This window comes from Chlamydotis macqueenii, chromosome 16, assembly GCF_036417535.1.
Source record: "Chlamydotis macqueenii isolate bChlMac1 chromosome 16, bChlMac1.mat, whole genome shotgun sequence".
Lineage (NCBI taxonomy): Eukaryota > Metazoa > Chordata > Aves > Otidiformes > Otididae > Chlamydotis > Chlamydotis macqueenii.
Genome location: NC_141571.1, coordinates 6,949,609 through 6,975,681, shown reverse-complemented (window position 1 = coordinate 6,975,681; position 26,073 = coordinate 6,949,609). Strand labels below are relative to the sequence as shown.

General features: G+C 39.2%; 1 protein-coding gene across 2 annotated transcripts in view; it reads left to right on the top strand.

The window, feature by feature from the left end:
- Window positions 1–18,292: 18,292 nt before the first annotated feature.
- SULF2 (sulfatase 2) overlaps window positions 18,293–26,073 on the top strand; it is a 63,049-nt gene continuing 55,268 nt past the window's right edge. For both annotated transcript variants that reach the window (XM_086761025.1, XM_086761024.1), the window contains exons 1-2: window positions 18,293–18,525; window positions 24,497–24,736. In XM_086761025.1, coding sequence (XP_086617151.1) covers window positions 18,351–18,525; window positions 24,497–24,736 — 415 coding nt within the window. In that variant the 5' untranslated portion in view covers window positions 18,293–18,350. The remainder of the gene's footprint in view (window positions 18,526–24,496; window positions 24,737–26,073) is intronic.

Sequence of the window (26,073 nt, the reverse complement as noted above, 5' to 3'; positions counted from 1 at the left end):
GACATCACATGGTATGGAATATCCCTTGGGTCAGTTAGGGTCAGCTGGGTGTGTATCCCCCCCAGCTCCTTGTGCACCCCATGCCTCCTCACTGGCAGGGCAGTATGAGAAGCAGGAAAGGCCTTGATGCTGTGTAAACACTGCTCAGCAACTGTTAAAGCATCAATGTGTTGTCAACGCTTGTTTTTGTCACAAATAAAAAACATAGCACTTATGCTACTATGAAGAAGGTTAACCCCATCCCAGCCAAAGCCAGTATAGATCCTTAGAGGATCAAAGTAAACACACTGCCTATTGACTGTTGTAGCAAGATCCTGAATTAGACTTTCCATCATAAATACATGGGTATTTTCCTGCTTGCTTTTTTTTTTTTTTTTTCTTCCTTCTTCTCAGAAACTGGATAACTGGACTTATAACTTGGATAAGTTATAAGTACCTAAAGTTATGTGATTGTATCAGAATCCTAGTTATTTACTTATTCTTTGAAACTTCATGTTCTGTTTACTTCATGGTTCTTGAGCAATTGAGTACTTGAGCACTTGAGTCATCAGTATGGATGTCTCTACCTGAGTCATCAGACAGTCCATAATACCAGATTTGGAAAGTATAAACTGCTTTACTAAGGTTGCATTAAGGGGTGTTTATCTTTTAATGTTGATCTGTGTATTGCTGACCTGTGGAGTTGACCTTGAGTGAGTCATTTTACCTTTTTACAGCTCAATTTCTCAATCAATACAACAAATATTCTGTACCTAATGTGTAAAACCTTTGGGGATATAATTATGAAAAGCAATAGGTAAGACGTAAAGTTGTAGGATGTGCAAAACCAGTTAAGGTAAAAATGTAACAGAATTATAACTTTTGTGTTTTAATCTAGGAAAAAAAAAAAAAAACAGAAAACCAAGTTTAATTTAACTGCAAAATGACCTCAGATCTGAACTATGCTGCCGTATGATAACATAGTGTCCTGATGCAGGTATCTTACTGATCTGCAGTGTCAGCCAAAGAGCCAGCTTAGGGTTTGCATTGCAAAAGATCCAGTACAGTGGGAAGCGGCTGGCTGTTCACACCTTACACTCAGATCTGACAGTCTGTGACGGTAAATCTGGAATAGCTTTCCTGTTGTTTTTCTCTGCAGAATTTTTTTTAAGTACCTGGATTCATCCATGCAATTCTGCATGGTCTTGTCCTGGGTGATGGGTATGCACAGTTCATATGCTGATACAGGTTGAATTTACACTGAGTTGCAAACAAGGGGGTCAGCCTGAAAATTTTGTTCTAAGCTAAAATTAGTGATCAAAAACTCATGTCTCAAAAAAAAAAAAAAAAAAAAACCAACCAAAAAAAAAAACAAACAAAAAAAACCCCACCCACTAAATCAAAACAGCTCTAGAACAATACTAACCTTTGTGATTTGAATTCAGAATGGGAACTTTTTTTTTTAATGTGTATGGAATTGGCTGATTTTTAGGAAAAGCTGTAAGCTACAGATTCAGGCTGTTGTCTAGCTGGAATTCAGATCTAAGGGGTTATTCTAGGCATACCTAGAGCAGTGGGATTAGCAAGGGGAATTATCAGGTGAGGGGAGGAGCAGGAGGAGGAGTTAGCTGGGAGGAGAAGGTTCCAACCTTAGCATTTTTGTCTTTAAAAATTGCAGCTGAATATATCAAATTAATATTTCTCATTCATCTCAGTGCTCTTGAGCCTGGTTTTGACAAATTGCTGACTGAAATCTAAGAATGCTTTCAAAATGCTACCTTTTCTTTTTCGTTGCATGTATTATTTTTAAACAGAAGTATTTCCATATTTTGAAAGATTATTTGGGTGCTCTCGACTGTTTTGAATTTTAATGGACTGGCTATCTATCTACATTTAAACATGAGTAAAAATAAATGTGTTGGGTTTCGTTTGTGAAAAGTCCTTCACAGTCTTTGTAGAGCATAAACAGTATGTTGAAAGATCTGGACAAGGAGATGAAATATTACTTGTAATAATTCAGGTTTAATATGGTTCAAATAGGGATGATTTTTGAGATATTACTGTCCATAAAAAATTAACATGTTTTCCCCTGTTAGCATTTGAAGCGTTATCAGCTTCCTTCTGGCAGATGACACATTGCTTTAAGTTTCAAATATCTACTAATTCATGCAGCACTTAAAAGCAAGTGTTCTAAACAGGTGCTACCTGATATAACTCATTTTGATTTTGACTTGATGAGCTTGAGACTGGGATATTATTTGCATATATTTCTCCTTTTTCCGTATCTTGGATATTGGAACCACCAGGTTTTGCAAGAATTTTATGCTCAAGATAGTATTTTAAAAATTAAAATTGCCCTAGGCATTGTGGAGGTTTTAATCATAAAACTGGGCGTCTTGAGTAGATTCTCATTTAGCAAGTGTGTCACGGTGCTTTTAGTGAAATATTTTTCTGTTCGCTTAAAATGCTTTCTTCTTGGTAAAATATACTAGGCTATTTCAGTTAATTTGTATTAAACTAATGCAAGTCAGAACAAAATTAGGTTTGCCATCTTGCCTACATTTAGAAATATGCAAGCCAAAAATCTGCTGGTGAGAAGGAAATCTGCCTTGGAATTACATACTGCTACAGCCAGAGCTCTTCGGATAAAACATTCCACTTTACTTCACAAAAGATTTTGGCCTTTTTAAAATCCATTCAGCTGGAATTTATGAAGCTTGAAGTTTGTCTTGACCTATTTATTTGCTAGTAAACAAAATTCAAAACATTATAATACTGAGCTATAAATTTTGATTGGCACTTCACACTTGAAGGACAGTAGTTAATTTTTTTTTGCTCTGCCACTGTTATTTCTAAAAATCTGTGTGATGACTTGATAGGTACCTCCAGGGGCTTTTTACTGGTACTACGTGGCTTTATTCAGAATAAACCTAAGAGGCAAATCTGCAAAAATAGATTTTGAGCTTCAGATCTCATTTTGACAAACTGCTCTGTATCTACAGTTTACGTACCGACTTTTCAGTGTGTGGCAGGAACTTTTTTCAACTAAGAGCATCCAGTCTTGTCTTGAAAAATGGTCTCTTCAATTCCTGAAGAAATGCACTCAGGTATTCTCATGTCAGACACTCCAGTTTGGCAGAGGCAGTTGATCTGTGTTATACTTTGGGACTAGCAAGTTTCTCAAGAATTATTACTGTAATCAATCATCAGAGTGATGAGACCAACAAATAACATAAAGCTAACTAAAGTATGGAGAAAAAGGCTGTGTTCCCAAACATCAAGAGTGTTCAGCTACAATTTCAGGATCAAAGGAAAGCTACATAAATTTTCAGAACTGTTTCCTGTGGGTGCTAATCACTTCTGAAAAATCAATTCACTCCGTTATAGGTGTGTAAATGAGACTTAAGATATGTAATATATCTGACCTGTAATTTGTTGCTCTCTGGTAATGCAGAAGCTTTGCAGTGATAGAAATATAGACTGTGCTTCTGCTGAAGTTAGTAATAGAATTCTCTCTAAATTCAGGATCAGACATAATTTTCATGGAATGACTGAAATCAGAAATAATATGTATTTGAAGCCAGAAAGGGCAGCTGTGATGTTTAAAAAGTAAAAAAAAAAAAAAAAAAAAATCAAAACTGTGTTTAGAGGGACCAATCAGGCTCATTTTGTTCTTTGCCAAAAGTAGCTGTCGCCAGCAATGTTCCTACAATGGTGATTAGTAAGGATGGTTTTCTTGAATGGCAAATAGAGAGGATGCTGCATGTGAATCCAGTGAAAATGACAGAGCTGAGTATTTTTCTCAAATGAAAAGAGAAATTATGATTACAAATAACAACTCAAAGTGGTGGTGTTGAGTAGCAAAGGGGCTCTACTTGGATCTTGCAATATGCTGTGCGCATGAAGACAGCGTAGATATAAATCACCTGAAATGGGTACTTAAGTGTTAGAAAAACTAAAAGGTTGGAACTAAGCTAATTAAGTAGAAGACCAGGATGCTAGTCAGATTATAGAGTTGGAACACTTTATGTTATATGATGTATGAAAGAAGAATCAAACTGCACAGGACTCTGAACACAGTAGCTGAAGACTTATTTTTAGTATTTTAGACAACTCTATAATCAGCCTGAAACTTCTGAAAGATGAACAAAAATCAGATCTATTTGTACAAATGCGTTTTAAAAATTGTAACACAAAAGATGAGAAGAGGAAGAAACAGGGTTGCAAGGCACACTTTAGACGTGCCTGAGTCAGTGGCTGTTAGTATAGCATCGCAGCCATGCACAAGCTTTTCTTGCATGCAGAAGTCTTAACTGTCACTTTCTTAAAGGAGATTGTAAACTCTAAAGATTAGGGGAGTGACACTAAAGCTCACATGTAGATTCAATCCTAATTTTTAACTTTCTGGAAATGAAAGTTTCTATTTCAGTATTTCTTTCATTGTCTTGAATGAAGTAGAAAGCATTCGGATGGCTTTAGTGTCCCTTAGGCATTATATAAAAAATCTCTGCCCTTAGGACGTAGGAAAAAAAATTGTTGATTTTGTAACTAAAAAATAAACTTTCAAAATGTAATAATTTATATTTTAATAATGCATAGTGTAGGCATTAAATCTTTCAAATGATTGCACATTACCTGTACTGAGAGTGATGAAGCTACTATAATGCTATCAAAACTGCATATCTACTTGCTGATAGATCTCTGTAGTCCCCAGAGGAAATAACCTGCATAACCGAATGACCTTACAGAAAGTGAGTCAGGAAACCCCCAAGGTCTTTGCAGATGATCAGGAACTGAGAGATGGCAATGACTGGTAGGTGAACGTTTCTCATAACGTAACTACTCTATCTCTGATGAATCAGTCCTGACTCTCAGGGAACACCTACAAAGCACCTTTAAAAGATAAGCCTCGATATTAAAAATCATTATTCTGTTAAAAGGTAAAAATTATAGACTTGTTAGAGATACTGGTTTTATAGATATGAGAATTTTCTTAGCCCCTCTTCTGATTTTTCCTGTATCCTCCACCTCAGTATTAAGCCTACATTTTGGGGGCGATGAGTTACTTCGTTTTAACAGATCGAGCTGTGTCTCCTTTGTTAGCAAGCCTTCCTGTATCAGAGATAGGAGCCACTTTTTTTTTCAGGTGGCTTGATTAACACATCAGTTAAACTCAGAACAGTTTAGCTTTGAAGGTTGCTGCTTCTATTTCAGACCTGAAGAAGTGCTTGATGGGCCTGAGGGTGTGTCTATTCCTACATGTAGCAGCTGATGTAATAACAGGTATCACGTCCCACCATAAGCTTCGCCTCACTGTTCAGGTAACCGAACAAGAAAATGACTGAGCCTTCTTTGTGTGTGTGAAATGCTGGCAATTGTGTAATTTGTTCTCCTAATATTTCTTAAAATTGTGCATTTGAAGCCCAGCTTAGAATATATAAATATGCAGTCAGATCCAGATATCTATATTATCATTAAAAGTATTTGTGGTAGAGAGGGAGAACTGCTAAACAGTAATAATTAGAAGACATAATGAAAAGCAGAGTAAGTAAACAGTAAGCTCTGGCTTTCCTAATGAAGCTGAAGTCCAGTTGCATCCCTTTGGACTTTTTGCCTACACAATAGGTCTTTGTAAGTGAAGGTACTTCTGCTGTGTAGGTACAGCAAATTCACCTGAACCTAAAAACCAGACCAAACCCTTACATGGTGAAGAATACATAACATACCCTGGAGGCTTGCTCCAGTTTGGAAGCTGTTTAGAGGCAGGACTTGAAGGTGACTGTGCCAGGGTGCCAGGAGTGCTCTTCTGTGGGATGGAGATAGTCATGCGGGTAGATCCTCGGCTAACAGTAAATGCACAGTGCGCCACAGAAAGAGTGGACATTGTGCTGTTATGTTAAGGTAAGGTCTGCTGCTGTATCCATCCTGTATCAGTTAATTATACATTTTTATGCTCTAATACTTTCAAATCAGAGCATAATTTGTTTTAGGTAGGCACGGAGTATTTTATCATTGCATACTTTACTATTTTATTAGGAAATGTTATTTAAATAAGAGCAATGGCTATTGACTTCTTTGAGACATTTTAGTAAAAGTGACTGTTGTAGTCTTTTACATTTTGCATCACGTACTGACTTGTGTTGAGATTGCAGCTAATCATTAGTTAACTAATGTGTTCAGTTGATTATTGTCCCATTACACCATATCCATAGACTTTCAACATCCAGGTATCAGAACAGGAGGCAGCCTGAGGAGCATACTAAAATGTGTTGAAACCCTACAAGGGAAAATTAGATCAAGATGTACCAAAAAAAAAAAAAAAATCCCTGAATTCTTTATGAAGAAAAACTCTTTATTAAAATAAATTATTGAATCATTGCTATCTTAGAAGCAGCTATTCTAAGGGTAATTTACAAATGGGGTAAAAGGAGGCCTGCTTCTTTCACTGCTGTTGTCTTTTCTTCCTTGTATGGGCTGAGAGACCAGCAATGGTTCATTGAATTTGTGCTCTGTATAGATTTCCAGATGCATCTTGGAGCCTTACTAATAACATTAATGCTCAGAACACATATTAATTTTGTACATCAACTTCAGTATTATTCTTATAGTGTTTTCTTATGAATTTGTTTGTCTTTTCAGGAAAGATTTGGTTTGAGTTTCTTATCTAAATAGATCATCTATCACTTATCAGTGCACTGAGCTGTTACTTTTGTTGCTGTTACAACTTCCCCATCATCTTTGCTGCTTCAGTATTTTGCTGAGTAACTTGCATCCACTGTTGTGAGTTATGTTATGATCAAAATTCATTTGATTAATTTTAAACTAGTATTATATTAAGTCTTGACACATTGTAAACACATAGTTGTAACTGTATTCATACAGCATAATATACTTAATCTTTCTTTTCACACTGAAGAGTATAATGCATTTCTTTGCTTAGCATTTGGATCAACCAGGCAATGTGAATTTTTTCCCTTCTCATTTGGTTTTCTTGGCTGTGTTTCCCCTTTTCCATTTTCACAGGACCTCAAAACATATAAACCATTTTTGCCCATAATGTGATTGTGTATTTATAGAAAGTGCAACTTGACTTTAAAAGCGAAGAGTGGAGCAATTGCCCACAAAATCATATTGAGCTGGAGTCTGCGATATAAAATGCATGCAATGTGAGAGATGGAGGAGTGGAGCATATTGTGCTATTTATGCCTTCCTAATAGCATTCTCATTTGTTGTTGAAGCGCTATTTACACATTTTATGCAACTGAAATGCAGTTTTTTTAAGAAGTAAAAAATTTAATTCTAGACTGCTCCCAAAGTAAGTCTGCAGATCACACCAAATTGGGCAGGAGGGTAGGATGGCTCTGCAGAGGGATCTGGGCAGGCTGGATCAATGGGCTGAGGTCAATTGCGTGAGGTTTAACAAGGCCAAGTGCTGGGTCCTGCACTTGGGTCACAACAACCCCATGCAAAGGGACCTGGGGGTCCTGGTTGACAGCCGGCTGAAGATGAGTGAACAGTGTGCCCAGGTGGCCAAGAAGGCAAACAGCATCCTGGCTTGTATCTGGAACAGTGTGGCCAAGCAGGAGTAGGGAAGTGATCGTACCCCTGCACTTTACACTGGTGAGGCTGCACCTTGAATACTGTATGCAGTTTTGGGCCCCTCCATACAAGAAGGATGTTGAGTTGCTGGAGCGCATCCAGAAGCTGATGAAGGGTCTGGAGAACAAGTCTTGTGAGGAATGGCTGAGGGAACTGGAATTGTTTAGTGTGGAGAAGAGGAAGTGGAGGGGAGACCTCACTGCTCTCTACAACTGCCTGAAAGGAGGTTGTAGGGAGGTGGCTGTTGGTCTCTTCTCCCAAGTAACCAGCGACAGGATGAGAGGAAATGGCCTCAAGTTGTGGCAGGCCAGGCTTAAATTGGATATTAGGAAAAATGTCGTTACTGAAAGAGTGGCCAAGTGTTGGCACCAGCTGCCCAGGGAAGCGATAGAGTCACTATCCATGGAGGTGTTAAAAAAATGTGTGGACGTGGCCCTTGGGGACATGATTTAGTAGGCATGGTGGTGTTGGGTTGACATTGAGGTAAAGCAAGTGAGATCAGACTCACGTTCTGTTGCTGGCTTTATTTCTAGGTCTTTAAAGATGGTTCAGAGCATGTGTGTAAACTTAAAATATGAAAGTGGAGAGGAGAAATCAAAATGTGTAATGGTTTGAGAGGTTCTCATATAAAGAGCTATCATAAAGATAAACAAGTCTGAAGAAGAGTTGGAAGGCATTGACTGAAGTATGTAAAAACGTGAAAGCTGGCCCTTCTTTTCTGTTTCATGTAACATGAGAAGAGAGGAATATTTGAGCTCTGAAAGCACTATATAATTGGCAGCAGTGAAAAAGATATGCCTCACGCAGCATGTTGCCTATCTTCTATTTTTGGAGTGGGTTTTTTTTAATGACTTAGGATTCTCTCTGACTGTCTTATCATTTCCCATAAGTTGCTTCCCTCTATTGCTGACATGCTGCTCTTCCTCTTGTGCTTTGTTATGGGGGGACAGTTCCCCACCAGTGCTTCTTACACCCTTGAGTTTCAGCTGTGGTCTCAGAACTGATGGAAAGATTGTGGTTTGGGTCCCCACTGTCTGCCAGCTAGACCGAAGTGCTCTGTAGTTTAGTGAACAGTCCAACATGCATTGTTCAATATATTTTTCTGTGCCACACTACTTGAAAGTAAGGTGGACAGGGAAACTGTAGATAAATTTTTTGGAGGGATTTACGTGCCTGACAATGCAGATAGATGTGTCTTGATATTTAGAGAAATGTCTGCATGTCTGGTTTCTCCTAATTTTAATAGGTGTATCCTGTGATTTTTCTCATTTAGACAAATTATTTAGATAATAGACAACCCTTGGTATTTGAGGTACAGTAAAATAACTCCAAGCTGTTCAATAGCATACTGTGAGAGAGATCTGAAATTTAGCTGGTGATGTACAGTGAAAAAGCTCTGGTGTGAGAGTGAAAGGGAGTGATCGTACTTATTCATTTTGTCTTTTGAACTCCTGATGAGTTGTGATGGTCTGTATACACCAAAGGAGTCCTTTTCCAGTTATTGAATGAAGAGTTTGTTTTATTTTAAAAGTAGATACCTAAAAAGTTCCTTCCTCCATTGCACCAGTAGGCTTTCAAACCTTCTAGTTTTACCGGTAATTTCACATTATTTTGTTGCTCTAGACTTCAAATAAACCACAATGTTTTAAATACATCTATATCTCTTGACGTTTTGGCAGTAGGAAAACTAGCTGAAATCACTAAACTGCTTTGACTTTGGAAACTATTCACCAAGTATGCATAATAGTTGTTATCCATCCTGTTTTGTAACAGTGCCAGAACAAGTTCCTTTGAAATGCATGAGATGGAAACCCCATTCTCTTGAAAAGGAAGCACCTTTCACTTTGCAGGGTTGTCTCAGACCGGGGGGTATATTATCCTCCTAATGCACTTGCATAACTCCCATTAACATTGATGGAAATTACATGCGCTCCCTGTGAGGTGCATATACCCTTTTGTTGAAACGAGTGGTCTATTGCGACAGATTTTCCAGTGATGTTAAATCAAATTTAGATTGCCATAGTAATGTCACTAATACTAGTTTTCGTACCTTTGTTGCTTGTTTATGTTAATGAAACTCCACAATGTAGCTTTATATTAGGTCATGTGTTTCTTACAGTGGAAAATCCCATTTACAGTGCTCTAGAAAAATTATGTTTTAAACGGGGTGCTTGTCCATTTTCTTCTCCAATGTAAAATGTGGACCACTGTGTAGCAAACTTTGTTTTTTTTCTTTTGGCTTGGTAGTTACTGTTTGCAGTCCCTTTAGAGATCGTTCCTGGAGGTTGTGTATTGCAGATGGCAACCTGCTGGCCTGTGGTTAGCACAGAGCAATGCCGGGTTCCTGGTTCTGTGCCTGGCCTTGCCGCTGAAAGCCTGTTTGGGTCTGGGTGACTCAGCTGCCTTATCTGACACCAGTTCATGTCTAAGATCTGCAGAATCAGAACATTGTAGCTCACAGGTGTGTTGTAAAAAATTAATTGTCTGTAGATTGTTTTATTGTGAGATGGAAGTCACTAGCAAAAGGTCAAATGTTATCTCGGAAAGCAATGTAACAATTTTATCAAAATCTGAGCAAGATGTAGCTCCTGTTTTACACACAGCTTTTGTATTGGTGTAACTGGCTGTTAGGGAGCAGTTTATTTATACCAATACAGTTAGACTGTTGCAGCCCCTAGTGTGGACGCAGTTGTAATGACATGAAGTGCTTCACTTGCATTGTTTATTCCTGTCCATACAGGACCACACTTGGTATCTCAGCAGTGACATAGCTGTGTCTGGGGGGATCGTGCCATCTCATTTTCGCAGATTTAGGGTCACATCTATGTGTAGCAAAGAATTCAGCCAACAATGAAAAAATGTTCAGGGCGATTAGCCTTCTCCAGCAAAGTCCGAATTAGCTGGACTTGTTTGTTTTAAAGCAAAATTCAAATAAATCACAGGTGGAACAGAGGTATTTCTTTACATATATATATATATCTTGCATTGCTTTTCAAAATATTTACTTCTAGAACTCTATAGTTCGTTCTGGAAGTCTTTTTTGCTCTGGCTTTTTTTCTTTAAAACTAGTCATTTTCCTATAGCGTTTTCAGGAACCATCATGTTTCTTCGCTGGTTCTGTAGCTATGTAAGTGTGTATTTTGACTTGAGCAGGGAAATGAGAGCATCTTCTTTTTCTAATCTGTTTCTTACTCCTCCTTTTTAATTGATTGTTGTTCTTAAACAGAAAAACTATATCTTATCCATTTCAACCACATAAACCATTTTCACCATAGCATCATTTTATGATAAGAATAGTGGCATAAAGGTATTTTTATTCTCAGATGTGTGTTTTGTAATGCATATTTTTAAGATATAGGTTCAAAATAATGACTAGAGATACACTGGCATTGGTGATCTGCGGCCTCCTCTGTGCATAGTTTAGTATTAGATGTAATAATAAGGGTTAGGAAGTTCTGAGGTAACCTGTGTTGAATGTGTGATGCTATCAGAAAGGGAATGCTGGAAGAGTGTGTCATATTTCAATATTTTTTAACATATTAATGTACCAGTATATTTGAAATATATGTGTTTGAAAGCATCCTTAATGAATCAAATGGAGATAATACATTTTTAGAGTTACATCCAAACACTATTAAGTTCCAGGAGCAGATTTTAACTGGTTCCAAGTCGTGTAGACAACACTGCTGTAAACGTAGTCGCTACCTGGAAGAGCGTGATTAAGCTTTTCTTAATTACTAAGGATAGGGTCCTTGAATTTCAGCTGCACAAGAGGAATGAGGCCTGTTACCAGCACATTAAGAAGTCCTCAAGTTCTCCCTTCACAGGTGTCTGGGCGCAGAGCCCCAGGCCCCCCCAGCCCCTCGCTTAGGAGGGGGCATCAGTAGCGAGGGGGCTGACTGAGCTGGGCGAGCGCTGGCGCTCGGGGACAAGAAGAGCGTAAAATGCCATGGGCAGGTACTGGGCTGTCCCCACCCCTCAGTGGACTGTCCCCTGTGTTTATAAAGGCTTTGTGCGCCCAGCGGCCGCCCGGCAGCCCTTCCCCGTGGAAGGAGCTCTTTCGGCGGTCTCCCCGGGATGCGGAGCCGCGGCCCCGCCGCCTCCTGCCCGGCAGCTGAGCCGCAGCCCGCGCTGCTGCCGCCGAACCCCGCACCGGCCGGGGGCTGGTGGAACAGGTTTCCTCCCTGCGCGCCGCCGGGGCATTGCGTCAGTCCTGGGAGGAGGATCCTCGAGGTAAATGAACTTTTTAAACGGGAGAAGGAGAAGGGAGAGGAGGGGCAGCGCCCGCCCGAGCGCTTCCTCTAAACGCTGGCTCGGGAATCGGGCTTCGGCCGCGGCCGGAGGATGCGCTTCCACGCCCCACCGGGTGCCGGGCCCCGCGGGCGGGCAGTGAGGGCACCGGCTCCGGCGCGGCAGGGCTGAGCGCCAGCTCCGCGGGTGAGTCGGGAAGGAAGGGATGTCCGGAGCCCTCCCTGCCGCCCGCCTCGCCAGCTGGGGACGGCGGGGAGCCCGCGAGCGGCTGGGCGGCCGTGCCTTCGCATCTGGGGCTGCCGGAGGCCGGGCCGGAGCGGGGAGCCTGGGCGGAGGAGGGTCTGATGCAGCAGGCGGCGAGCAGGTCTGGCCGCGCTCCTGCAGCATAGGTAACGGGCGGGGCTGGAAGTTGAGCGAGGTGTAAGGAGAAAGGGGGCTTGGGGCTGGGAGGGCAGGGACGCGCGGGTGGGCGGTGAGAGGCGCCGGGGGCCGGGCGGACGGGGGCTGGAGGAGAGGCGATGCGGTGCAGTTCTGCCGCCGGGATGGCCGCGTCCCCGCCGCCCCAGGCCAGCCCCGGCTGGGGCGGCGGGAGCTCTCGGGGGCGCCACCGCCCTTCGGCCCTCCCGGCCCCGAGGCTGCTGCCTGCGCTGGCGTGGCCGGGCGGACGCTCGTGCCAGCCCGGTACCTCCGAACCGTGCCGGGGAGGGGGGGCGTCGTGCCGCGCTCCCCTGGCGCGGGGGTGCTGGGCGGCCGGGTCCGCGCCGCCCCCTCCCCGGCTGCGTCCCCGTGGTGGCGGAGAGGCGGCCGCGCCGGGCTGTGGGTGCGCGGAGCAGAGTTTGCAAAGCCAGGCGATGCCGTAGCGCTCCGCTTCTCGTGTAGCAAACGACCGTGCGCATCCGGGTAACGTGTGTGTCTGTGTGCATCCACAGCGTGGGGTTCGCTTCTGTATGCGGGGCAAAAAATTCTGTTTACTTGGTAGAATGTATTTGTGTGATGGTAACTGTTCTTGCCTACTTTTTCTATGTTAATGCGCATGCAGTCACTCCGTTCTGGTATTGTCAGAAGTGAAAGTCTGTGGTTATTACTGTACTTAATACAAGTTAATATAATTATCTTTAAAGTCAAAGACTGCGTATCTTTTCTGTTTATAAATATGTGAAGATAAAAAGTATAGGAGGGAAATAATTCTTTATCTCTTTGAAGTTGTTATTGGGTTATCATTGTATATGGCGCAGAAAAGTGTGTTTATTATTGTGGATTTGGGGGATCCAAAGAACAGTTTAACCTATCTGGGGACTAACTGATTTGGTGTGTATCGCTGGGAAGCTCTAATAATAACATGTAAGCAGTGAACGGAAACAATAGTATGGATTCATGGAAAGTATATTGTGCTGTTTAAAACACTTCTAAAAATATCAAGTCCTAGGGAAACAGAACTAATTTATATTTGAATTTTATTTAAAGTAAAGTCACAGAATAGGGATAAGATTCTGTAATGCAAGAAAGCTTCTCTGTGATAAATATTTAGCTTTGGTATAGAGTTCACCAGCACAAGGAAAGCGAGTCAGAAGAACACATTTGAATAGTAATTCTGTGCTCTAATAAGTCTGGAAGCTCTGCTCCTGACTACTTCTGAAGAAATTATAGATACTTAAAAAAAATACTTTAGCCATAGTTTGTGTAAGTAAATCAGCACAACTGTAAACTTGTAGGGTCACATTTTAGCCCTGGGAGTTAAATTTTGTACTTTTTCTTAAATTTCTGACTGCCTGGGGGGGGCGGGGGGAGGGGCGGGGGGGAGTATAAAACAGTAAGAAAACACGCAGCATGTTGTTAGATTACAGCAGTAAGGTTGGTACCAGCCTTCCCCTGGGAATGTTGTTTGATTGCAAACAAGTTTCTTCCTAATCCACACATAAAAATGTGTTTATCTCTTGCAGTCATTATATGTTGGTTTCAAATTATGGTTGACAGCTTCAGTGAAAAAGGAGTTACCGTAACCAAACCTGGATGGATAGGAGTGACTCAAGAGTTAAAAGAGCAGCAGAACTGCTGAATCCATTTAACTGGCAAAGTGATTTTAATTGGGTTGGTTGCTAGGGAATGGCCCCAGCACCATGTATTTCAATGAATTTAAACACTGGACAAATGGCACACCTAAGTCTGCTTAAATAATACACCTGGCAGTGGCTCCAGCCGCATTAGAGCAGGTGTGCGTTGCTTCTTGCTAATCAGTTTTCCTTTCTTGTGCAGTTCCACGTTGTGGCTTACCTCCTGCTACCCCGTTCTGTGGTGGTGGCTCAGCGAGTTGAACTTGCCATTCTAATTCTGTATTTTGTGTTTTGCAGTATGCTTATTAAAAAAAAAATTAATATGTAAACATAACTAGAAACAGCTTTCTAGAAGTAGGCTTGAAGCAGAATTAACTTACAAATTTGATGCAAGAATTATTTTGTTACATGTTTGTACCTTTTCTGTTAGAGGAAGAGACAAATTCTACTCTTGATTATATTGGAATAACTTAATTATTGGACTTCAGTGAAGCTGCGCTGGCCATATGCATGGGACAGTAGTGTTAGGACTTGCATTAGCAAGGTTTGGAGTGCCAGAGTGTGCAAGCCATTGTCAGTTGCTAGATTTGCACACAAGGCCTGTTACATCTGTGCTAAGTGATACTAATCAATAGCATGTTAAAAAATCCATCTGGGGGTAGAACTGACACCAGTCATCCCTGTGCATCCTGCCTGTGCTGCTGTAGAACTGACATTAATTACTGAGGGCAGTTTTAAAAAGAAGTCTTTCCTTGGTGTAAATGCTACTTGGGAACAGAACTTGGCTCTGTTCTTTTATAAACAGAATAAATGTACTGAAGTCTGACTTTATCTCTTCAGCATTTATAATGTGACTTAGTGTAATGTTCTGTGTTGCCACACAGGAGAATTAAGTTTGGCTCTATTCTCATTCCCCATACTTGCAGGAGTTAAGAACAGAAAGACGCAGCTGTATCTAATTCAGGCTATGAGGGGAGTCAGGGACTTGTTAAACTCAACCGTAAACCATAGAAAATAAGGGGACCAGACTTTCTCTAAAGCAGCCTGCTAGGAGGTTTCATAGGCTTAGTAAAGCTCAGCTAGATGCCCCAGCTGAAGAACATGTCATTAATTTCTGATAGCACTTTGCTAAATGTAAAACAGGAGTGACCACACTTGTCAAGTTCATATGTGTGATCTGGGAGAAAATAAGAGGCATACCTAATTCTCCTGAGAGCCACTACAGATTAAGCATCTTTAATATTGGAGGATGGCCTGCAGAGGCACATAAAGCAGTGGGCCATCTGTACTGCTCAGATCGAAATGCATCATTGGAGAGGATGCTATATTAAAAGTGAAGGCAGATAGGGGCATTGCTGTGGAACTCTTCTGGCTTTATCTGAGTTGCAGATTAAACTTGTTGACAGAAATAGGGAAAGAACTATTAATAGAGACTTTGTTATATTTCCTCCTCGAAGTTCACTGAAGAAGGGTTAAAAAAAAAAATCAATCTATATTTGACCACTGGCAATCCATGTGAGAGACTCTTCTGTTGCTATTCTGAGAACTATTTAAAACTGGCTTTTAGATTTTACTGTATGTATGCTCTTAGTTGTGGCATGTTTCTCTTTTATGAATACATATTTTAAGAAATAGGTTATTTTCTAAAATTGCTTTAGTTTTCTTACCTAGTTATTGGTATGAGTTTTGCACATGATTACATACTTTGAGTTGGTTCCCAGTAGTACTTAGCCTAATAATAACAGGAACATAACACATCAGAACAGTTGAAAAATCTTCATAAGGAGGATGTTGAGAGAGAGATAAAAGGTTTAGCAGAAGGTGCCTCTTACACTTGACATGAAATTCTCTTCTGCACTTGCAGTATCTTCTCAGAGAGAAGTAATTCTTTAAACCACAAATATACAAGTATGTTTAAAATGTCTGTGGAATAGCAGTTTATGTCTCCAAATGCATCAAGTATTTTATAGATAAATAAGCAGCTCTCTGAGCTGAGGACAACTTCTATTTTTAGATACAATGGAGTGAGTGAGGGGCAGTAAACTGTGTGAGGAAAAAGACAGGCTGAGGGCAGAGAGTCAGTGAGGTCATGAGGCTTTTCATTTGTTTTAAAAGGAGTGAGAAAAATGCAAGGAAGACTGTTATATGCACAACACTCACCAGTGAGTGTAGTTACAAGCAGATATAACAAGACTGGACAGTCTTCTAAATGCTGAAAAAAAAAAAGTCAGCAAATGCTATTACTACGAGAAGCAATTGCCTAGGATAGAGCAGAAAAAAGACACGTTAACTTTTAGACCTTCAGAAGAATGTTTGTATCTAATGAAAACATCGATGTTGTTAGTTGGTTTTGTTTTTTTTTTTTTTTAAAACAGAAGTACATATGGAGTCATTTTTGAAGAGCAGAAGCCATTTCTCTACCACCTCCCCTAAAAAGCTGATGTCCAGGAATATGTGCCTGCTAAACTAACTTTTATTTTTCTCCTCCTCTTTTGTAACAGATCCAGGTTTACCTCTCAAGCTGCTTTTGACTATTCTGGACAGTAGCAACACATTGAACCTGACGTGATTTTTCCCCGTTGTACTGCTGCAAATGGAATTCTGAGTACAAGGAATGAAAATTGATAGGACTTGTCGGCGTTCCTTCTGCTATTTGCCTGGCAAATCTCTGAGCAGCAGAGGTACTAAGGCTGTATCTGTAAATTTAGGAAGTTGGACTTTACTCTTTCCCTACCCATTGGAACAAGTGCTAGGATGTTTAAAATCAATTTTTAGTTTCTATGAAAAAAGTTAAAGTCACCTGCCTGTGAAACTCACTGGAGAGACCAGTAAAGAAGAAAGATTTTTCATTTCCTCAAAACCCAATTAGTGTACATTTTTGGAAAGCAGCCTTAATAAATATTGCATCATACTATAGCTACATATCTGTTGACTTACATGAAAATTCAATATGCATTTCTGAAATAAGCGTAGCAGCAGATTATAATTTTTCGGACCAGTGGTTTTGCTATTGCATGAGAACTTTCTTAATCAAAGTTTATCTCAAAGAACAGACGCTGACAGAGATGAAGTAATAATGTGGCTATGAAATAATCTGCTGGAGGAAAAACTGTTTTCCCAACTGGCTTTAGGGACAGAATAGCCAATATATTTCTTTGGGTAAAACACACTGTGCTAGGTTCTTTCTATGCAGGCATTTCTGGTCTTTACAAAAAGCAGATAGTCTCCCTTGTGTCATTTTTAATTGATTTTTCACTGCATTACAAGAGATCATTGGCACCAGTCCAGGAAAAGGCTGGCAGCAAGTAAGGAATTCATCAAAAACTGACTCATTGATCACTGGATCAGATGAAATAATTAGTATTTGATATTTTAAATACAATTTCATACTGTTATTTTGACTTCTGAAAGCAAGAGAAAATACCTTTATACCAGAAGATAACTGAGCAAAAAAGATGATTTAAAAAAATGGTTCAGCACCCTTTTTCACTTTTTGGAATCTCCTTGTAGGAATTGCTAAGAATTTTTTACTGGCTCATTAACAGGAGTAGTACCAGTTAGACGTGCTCTGTTTTGCAAACAAGTCAATTTGGGGGCATTGTGTTTATGATGGAGAGAAGTCATAGGCAGTGCAAATCATTTTGGTGCATCCACTCCCAAACACTTGCAGTAATGGGCCTTCAAATGTATTCATTAATAATAATGAAATTTTAAAATAATCTTGGAAACCAACAGAAATGCTGAAGGGATATCACACTAACATCAAAGCTGCAGTAGACTTCAAACAATATCATACCATAGTTCCAAGATCTGGGCAGCTCTGCTCTCTAATGAAACTTGTAAGATAAAACAGTCTTAAAACAGTCTATAACAAGCTTTCTATCTGAGGATCCTCAATGAATTTGCAAATATTTTGTTAACTCAGTAAATTTTACCACAGCCTTATTTAAAATATAGATAGACATGGGGTTTTTTTCTTCAACATCTGCACTTTTGATGCAGTAGACAAAAATGTCATCTCAAAACATCCCAGAACCTTAAGGAAGAAGATTCGTTTTCATATGTATCCAAGCAAAAGTAAGAGTTTGAAATCCTGCTAAATCCTTGAACTTGCTGCTAAATTTGAGCATAGAGTGAAACTTAATTGCCTGTGTTGGTAATGGCTTACGAAATCCGGATTTGTCAGGTTTCTGCTTCTAGCTGGCACTGGAAAAACATTCAGTTGCTTTGTTGTGGGGTTTTAGGGGGTTTTTGGTTTTGGTTTTTTTTTTCACCATTAGGATTTAGAGTATTGCGGGTACATTGCTTTTTACTTCTTTGGGAAGAACCTTGCTGTTCTTTGGGGGGCCAGGGGAGTCAAGGTATAAATAAATATTTGTTTCCCTCTTCCTTATAGGAGACCTGCAAACAAAAAAATAAATAGAAGCCATTAACCTGTCTTGTTCAGCGAGAACACTAAATCAGCACAATATGGCACAGCATAGTATTGTTCTTGGATTATTCATGATGACTCTTTTATCACTGTTGGATGGAAGTTCAGCTTTCCTGTTAAATCAGCGTCTGAAAGGAAGATTTCAAAGAGACCGTAGAAACATCCGCCCAAACATCATCCTTGTTCTCACCGATGATCAGGATGTAGAACTTGGTAAGAGCCCAACGTAAAGAGAATTTTAGCTAACGAGTATGAAACTGCTTTTCCTTGAAGCTAGATTCTTGCGTTCAAAATAATTATCTTTCTTTTCAGTGTGAAAAATGATAGATTTAAACTTTCACTACTTGATCCTCCTATCTTTATGGCGAAAATACTTTCCATTTGAATGCAATTCAAGGACAGCAAAAGTTAGAAACAGGAAGTTTGACATTTTATGTTGTGACTGTGCAAGTATGACATTCCTGTCAATCTGTCTTCATCTAGACACCTAAACTATGTTTCTGGCAATTGCGAGCGTAACCTGAGAAGCCACATGCCAAAGCAGTAGGTTTTAATTCATAACTGATTATTGCACTGTGTAATTACACAGTTTTTTGTGTAATTGCAGACATTCATTACATTATATTACATTACATTTTAATTTTAATTACTTAAATGTTACCTAACATAGTCATACTATTCTTGGTATTGTCCATTTAGATATGTAGTTAATTACTGACCAAAATCACTTAGTATTAAAAGGTTCTACTGTGTTATTCAACGCTGTGTTAATTGTTGAAGAAAGGAGATGAAGATTAAACACACGCTTTGTGTGTGATGAATTAACTGACAGAGTCTGGGTTTTGTTCCGTTACCTGAACAAGCTTATATTTGCCAAATGTTGTCTGGAGTTAGGAGAAGTGATTAACACAAACCAGTTTACATTAGTAATTTTGCATTAGAAATATGCTTTTAAGTGGGTATAAACCCTGGATTATCTGAAAGACGAGAGCTTGTACATGTGTGGTCTGGTGGGGTTTTTGCCAGTTACTGCATCAGATTTGTAGTATGGATGGGAAAAATTGCAAAGCAGACCTCACAGAAGAAACATAACACAATAGTGAAGTTAATCAACTTGCATTACTTACACACTTACTCATCTAGTTGAGAAGTTAATAACAGCAACATGGCAGTATTTTTACAGATTCTTCTTTTTTTATCAGTACTGCTGTATGTCTGCAATATCACAGGTGTCACCTTCTTTTTAAAGGTGGTGAGAAAGCCTTCTATGGCCATAACCCCACCCAATACAAACGTAATTCAAATTAGTAGGAACAGAATATTTTTTATTGTCGTTGTCCTTTTTTTTTTTTTTTTTTTTTTTTAATGGTTATTTGGATCACAAGTAAAGCAGTTTCAGTAATGTATATCCAAAGAAACCTAAGTACATTATCTTGCAGGCTCAGGAGGTGGTCCTAAAAAATTTATCATCTTCTATTTTATGCTAGCCTGCTTGTTTCTGATGCAAGTGTTTAAGTCCTTTGGGCAGTATATTTCTCTTCTCTGATAATCTGATGCTTTCAAATTTCAAGCATAATGGGCATGTGTCCACACAAATTAGGATCTGACTAAGGAAAATCCATTTGATGAAGCTGACATTTGATATTCATCATTTGCCACTAATGGCTTTGTGAGACCCAATATTTGCTTGAATTAATTTTTATTCTTGTCTATTGTCTGGTGAGCTGTCCAAGTTAATAAAAATTGCCATTTGTGGGGACTGTGGTTAATGCATTTAAGAAAGATGAAAACAAGATGTGAATTACAAATAAAAGCTAAGGAAAACTTAGAAGCTATGAACGTGTAGCAGAGGAAGATGTGCATAACTAAGATTTCAACTGTTTCTAAGAATATTCTGTAACTGGTGAGTGTTGTAGCCTTCATTGTTCTTTTGTGGCTACTTTTGAGGCAGAAAAGAAGACAACACCATCTCAAGTGCTCTTAACAGTATTTCCTTTATTTTAATTTAAGATTTAACAATGTACCAGTAGCAGATTGAGTTTACCAGAAAGAGAATGTCATCCTTTCAGGAAAGGAGTGCAAGTTTTTTGTTGTTTGTTTGTTTGTTTGTTTGTTTGTTTTTAATTTGGACTACTGTTAATCATGAGTTTTACTTGGGAAACCAAACCTCAGCCTTGTATTGAAAAAAGGAAAAGACTGATGAGGGACTGATGAAAAGGATGCAGAACCTCCAGGTCAAAGGAGAGCGAGTGTAAATTTTAACGGATACAAATGGGAGAAGACAAATGAGAACACCCAAGGACTGCTGAAACATAACGCACTCAGATGACTGTCTTTCTAATCCAGAGAGTTGTGCTGACAAGCACAATATAAAGACAACAAATATACTGATGAGGAGAAAGAATTAATTAGAAATAAATACTTTTTTTTTTTTTCCCCATTAGAGCCATTTAAGTCCAGATTAGTATAATGCTGATGTCCCCTGTGTGATGGACTCAGGATCTCCAGTTTAATTAGGCTTGCCTACTATATTGCTGTGTTTGAACAAACTAGCTTATTTCATTATCTCATAGTTGGAGAAAGATCTGGTTATTTAGAAAATGTTTCAGCCACGTTAGAGAAATCTGAGGTGATTTGTAGATTCCTACGTGTTCCACTGAAAAACTACAGAAGCGACATGGAAGATAATTTTTCTTAGTTATCGTACATGGAGATTAGGGCCTTACAGCATCATTAAATATGAGGGGGGAAAAAAAAGGAAATGAAGATATGAAAAGGGTATCTAATGAGGTTCAAATAGGATAAAAATAGAAGGCTTTAGGGGACAGTTAATTAATATTCTGGGGTTCAGTTAACTTATCTATGTATGGGTACTGCTTCTTAAATTGTGCTTCAGAGTACGCTAAGTGACTTGAGACTTAATACAAGTTTTTCAACAGCTGTAGCTCCCTAAAACTCATGTAAATTGTGACCTTTGACAACAAAGCACAACTACTGAGAAAGTCACTATTATTTAATAAGCAGCTGATATATTTTCTCCATTAATATTAGTCTAAATATCAGCCTTATCCCTAAAGTGAACTCTGACGATATGCGAAGCAGTTATGGATACCACACACATTTCAGGTGGAATTTCAATCTATGTTTTGCTTCATTTTGATCAGTGAGCAGCTTGAATGCATCAAATTGATTAAACTTTCATATTTTCACAGTAATCTCATGGGTTTATTTTTTAAATAGCTTAGAAATTTCTCATTTAACTACTAAATCATTTTTATTTATTATCAATGGTTTTAGACAGGTAACAGAACATTTTCTGAACTAAATATTGACAGTTCAAAGCATGACTTTCCTTGGTGCATCCACTAATGAAAGCCTAGAAGATTTTCCAGCTCAAAAGGTGATTTGATGAGGTTCCAGTTTCTGATTAACACATAACTAATCTGCCACAGAAAGATCAATTTCTACTTTTTCCTCACAATTCTATGTTTATATTGGAGGCAAGCTGAAGAAAGTAAGTTTTGGTTGGCTGGTTTAATGCTGTTTAAAATATTTAAAGCTGGCCTATTTAAGATTGTACAGAACAGTATGCTGGATTTTTACCTTCCACTGATCTGTCATTCTGTATTAGTTCTCAAGCTGGGGAAACAGATTAGATCATATGTTTTTGTATTAAAGACTGTTGATATATAGGGCCTTGTCATTACAGCAGTTTTATTAAAGGAGGTTACTGTCCCCAAGGGGAGTCTTAACATGTACTCTTATTTATGCACCGATGCCTCTGTCATTTAAAGGGGTTGTTGAATTGTATTTTAATATCGGGATGACAAAACATTCTTTCAGTTCTGCCTGTTTATGCTTGGGCTGGCTCATAAGACAACACAGAGGAAACATCCACAGTTTTCAGGCTCACATAATGTATAATTGACTGTTATAATTGTTAACTGTGTTGTTAGTGCCACTTAGCCCACATTTATGGTAACAACAAATCTTGCTTTCTGCAGAAATTTTTCCTACGTGAAGTTTACTGTGGTGGTTTAGCCCGGATCACCACACAGTTTCTTATTCACCCTCCCCCTACCTAGTGGGACAGGGGAGAGAAATTGGGAAGAAAGGAAAACTCGTGGGTTGAGATAAAAACAGTTTACTGAAAATACTAAAAACTACAAAGCTAACAGGATATAAGGATATTAATATATACAAAATATACAAAATGAACAATGTACAATTTCTCACCACCCGATGTCCGAATGACCGACGCAGCCCGTCCTGAGCAGTGGTCACAGGAACAACACCGAGCAGCAAGCAAAAAAGGGGGGAGAGCAAGCTAGCAAGGTAGAGGGAACAATGCCAGCAAGCAAGAGAGAAGAAAAGAATGCCAAGGGTGCCCGAACGGATACCCGACAAGAAAAGGAATAACTGAAAATTATGCCCCCTCCCATGGGCAACCCCCACTTATATACTGAGCATGACGTTTATGGCATGGAATACTCTCTTTGGCCAGTTTGGATCAATTATTCTGTCTGTCTTTCACCCAGCTTCCTGCATCTGCATGTTAACGCGACCTTAACGAGACTTGGAAAGCCAGACAGTGTCCTTGGTCTCATTAACAACAACTCGTATCATCAGAATGTTTTTATCAACATTCTTCACACACAAAATCCAAAACACACCAGCTACTGAGAAGAAAATTAACTCCATCCCTGCTGAAACCAGGACATTTAGCTAGTTCTAAAGGGGGGGTATGATAACCTGCCTTGGTTCTTGTCACAAAGTGATGTGCTGTGACTGAGAAATGCAGAAACAGATCTTATTTTTTTTTAATACATTCCAACAAAATTATCTCAAGAAAACTTTACACCATGGCAATTTTTAGGTGAAATGACCTACAGTAGCAATTGACCTTCCTTCATGGTGTGATGGAAACGTTTATTCTCCTGTGCAAGGAGACATGCATGTCTGCATGTCATCATGCTGATGACAGGTGCTCTTACAAGTTCTTTGGAAAACGGAAATTCTTCCTAGAAGAAGTATAATTCACTCCAATGCAGTTTTAACTATTAGGCACCAATAGAGGAGGAAAACTAAATGTCTTTTTTTCTTCTGCTCTTTGGTATTTCTGTGTGTAGGAAGAACTCTGATATAGATGCAGTTTTAGATAGATGGGTATCTGTGGTAAAGATCTTGCTTCTCCAAAGCCTTGTCTTAAATAGGAAACGGAACAGCCATTGGACAGTGGTGTGCCTCTCAGTAGTTGTTGGTAGAAAGACTTTTACTCCTGTTAGCCCAATTCATCCAAGTCCCTGCAAGTTAAACTTTATTTGTTTTCAGATGATGGTTATAAACTACATGGTGTTATCTGTCTTGAGTAGTCATCTAGAAGTCTAGTTCTGCAGAAGCAAGCCTAAGAAAAATTTTGAGAGTTTTAGGTAACATTGTTATCAAAATGGATCAGATGGATAGATATAACCCTGGGCTGGTTATCCAAGTTACTATGAGGGCTTTACTTTGTCTTCAGTTTGGTGAAAGTTTCAGAAATCAATACCTGCTAATACCTCACATTAGGGAAAAGAACATTCTATCTAGAGAACTAATCTAGCAGACCCTGCTTGAGCAGGGAGTTGGACTAAATGTCCAGATGTCCCTTCCAGCCTCAGTGGTTCTGTGATTACAACCCTCAGACTTTTGCAGAACGTTGACACAAACAGCAGTACATCAGGTATCTTCTGAAACCAAGGTTTAAATAATGCTTAAGAACTATGCAAACGTTGGTCAGTGTTGCTAAATAAAATGAATTTCACCCTCAGGCCATGTTATCTCAGCCTAATTCATGCTTGTTCTTGCCTTCAGCTACTGGAACAGTACTAGTGGCTCCAGAAAGGCTATACAGATGGTGCATATAGTTACAGTGCTAAATCTTGAGCTTAGAGAGAAAGAAAATTAAAAAGCATTATAATCTGTGTCAACAGGTTTGAGTCAAATCTTAACTTAGGACTTCAGTATTTGATCCTCTTAAAACTTCACTAGAGAGGGGTGAATAATCTCTTGGATTTCAGTTCAGTGTGAGATTACAGTGCTCTTACTATCTGTGCTTTACTCTGATCTCTGATGTGACACGTGAGTTCTTAGTTAGCTCTTGTGACTGAAACAACAAAATAATTCTGAGATGGTTTTCTTATTCCAGGTTCTATGCAAGTGATGAATAAAACAAGGCGGATCATGGAACACGGAGGTGCTCATTTCATCAATGCCTTTGTGACAACACCCATGTGCTGCCCATCTCGCTCCTCTATTCTTACGGGGAAGTATGTCCACAACCACAACACTTACACTAACAATGAGAACTGTTCTTCTCCGTCCTGGCAGGCTCAGCACGAAATACGTACATTTGCAGTGTACCTCAACAACACAGGATACAGGACAGGTAAGATCAAGGCTGGCTTCATATGAAAGCTTCCTTTCATTAGCCTCCTAGTACAGAGGCTAATGTATGTAATATTTTAATTTGTTCTTGTAATGGACTGCAGCATTGCAGAATGCTAGAGCTTCAGCCTTGCCTGTAGGTTTAGCTTCCTTGTACTTTACTTGAGGAAATTTAAAAAAACAAACAAACAAACCGCCAACAAAAAACCCACCACATAACAGGCAAGAAAGATGCTGTGGAAAGGAATTAATTATTTTAATTTTTCATAAAACAAGTACGTTAAACTAAAAATACAAGAGAAAGGACTTCTCCTTCTGTGCCTTGGGGCAGACGTCTCAGCTGGATTGGTTTCTTTAGGCAAATCCATTACCAGAAAGGTGTTTAGGGTAAGTAAAGACTGAAGAGTACTTGGCAAGATCAAGTGTCCTCCTCAGAAACAAATGATCCTCTTTGCATGCAGTGCCCCTTAGGAACAAATATCCTGTAGAAACTATTTCAGAAAATATGTAGCACATGTTTCACACCTGTTTTCTTCTGTTCTCCCAACATGAGATTTACGGCCTTGCCAGTTACAGTGGTTTTGTCACTTTTCTTGCTAATGCCTTTTGTCATGATGAGAAATAGGCATAAACCTGGTTCTATTAGTGTTAGTTATAGTATATATGCTATAGTATTGTAGTATGGTTGTTACTGATAGTATACATTTTTTTTGCTTTGCTTATATACTATGAGGGTTCCAGAAACTAGTGCAAATCTTGAGTAATCACTGTAACAAGATCATTATTTTATTTCTAATGATTCACATGAATTTTACATGTTATTGCTGCAAAGTCTTAATCTTAAATAGGTAATTTCCTTGTTTTGTTTTTCTGAAACAAAGACTTGAATTAATGTGGAAAGAAATAAATTAGGGGAAGTGCACATATCTTATTAGTTGGTTGCTATTTCCCACCATTTACCATTCCTGGCACTAGTGCCAGTGCTGTAGTAATTTTTATATTTAGTGATTATATTTTGAGCACCAGCAATTTCTACTAACTTGCATAGCTATTGCAAGTGTCCTGGTATTCGTATGTCTTATATTTTTACAGTAACTTAATGCTTAAATTGAGACCCAAGATCTTAGTGAATCTGTATTACATTTTCAGTCTACCTCTCTTAATTTGCAAACTAAATTTATTGGAACACCCAGAAATAGTACTTTTAAAAGTAAAAGCAATCTTCAGGTGTAAATGAGATACTCATGTAGTTAGAAGTGATATGTTATTTTACAAATTTAAATGGAGATTGCCATCGTTGGAGGCTGGTGTTCATTTCTGATCTCCTGTTAAAGTCTT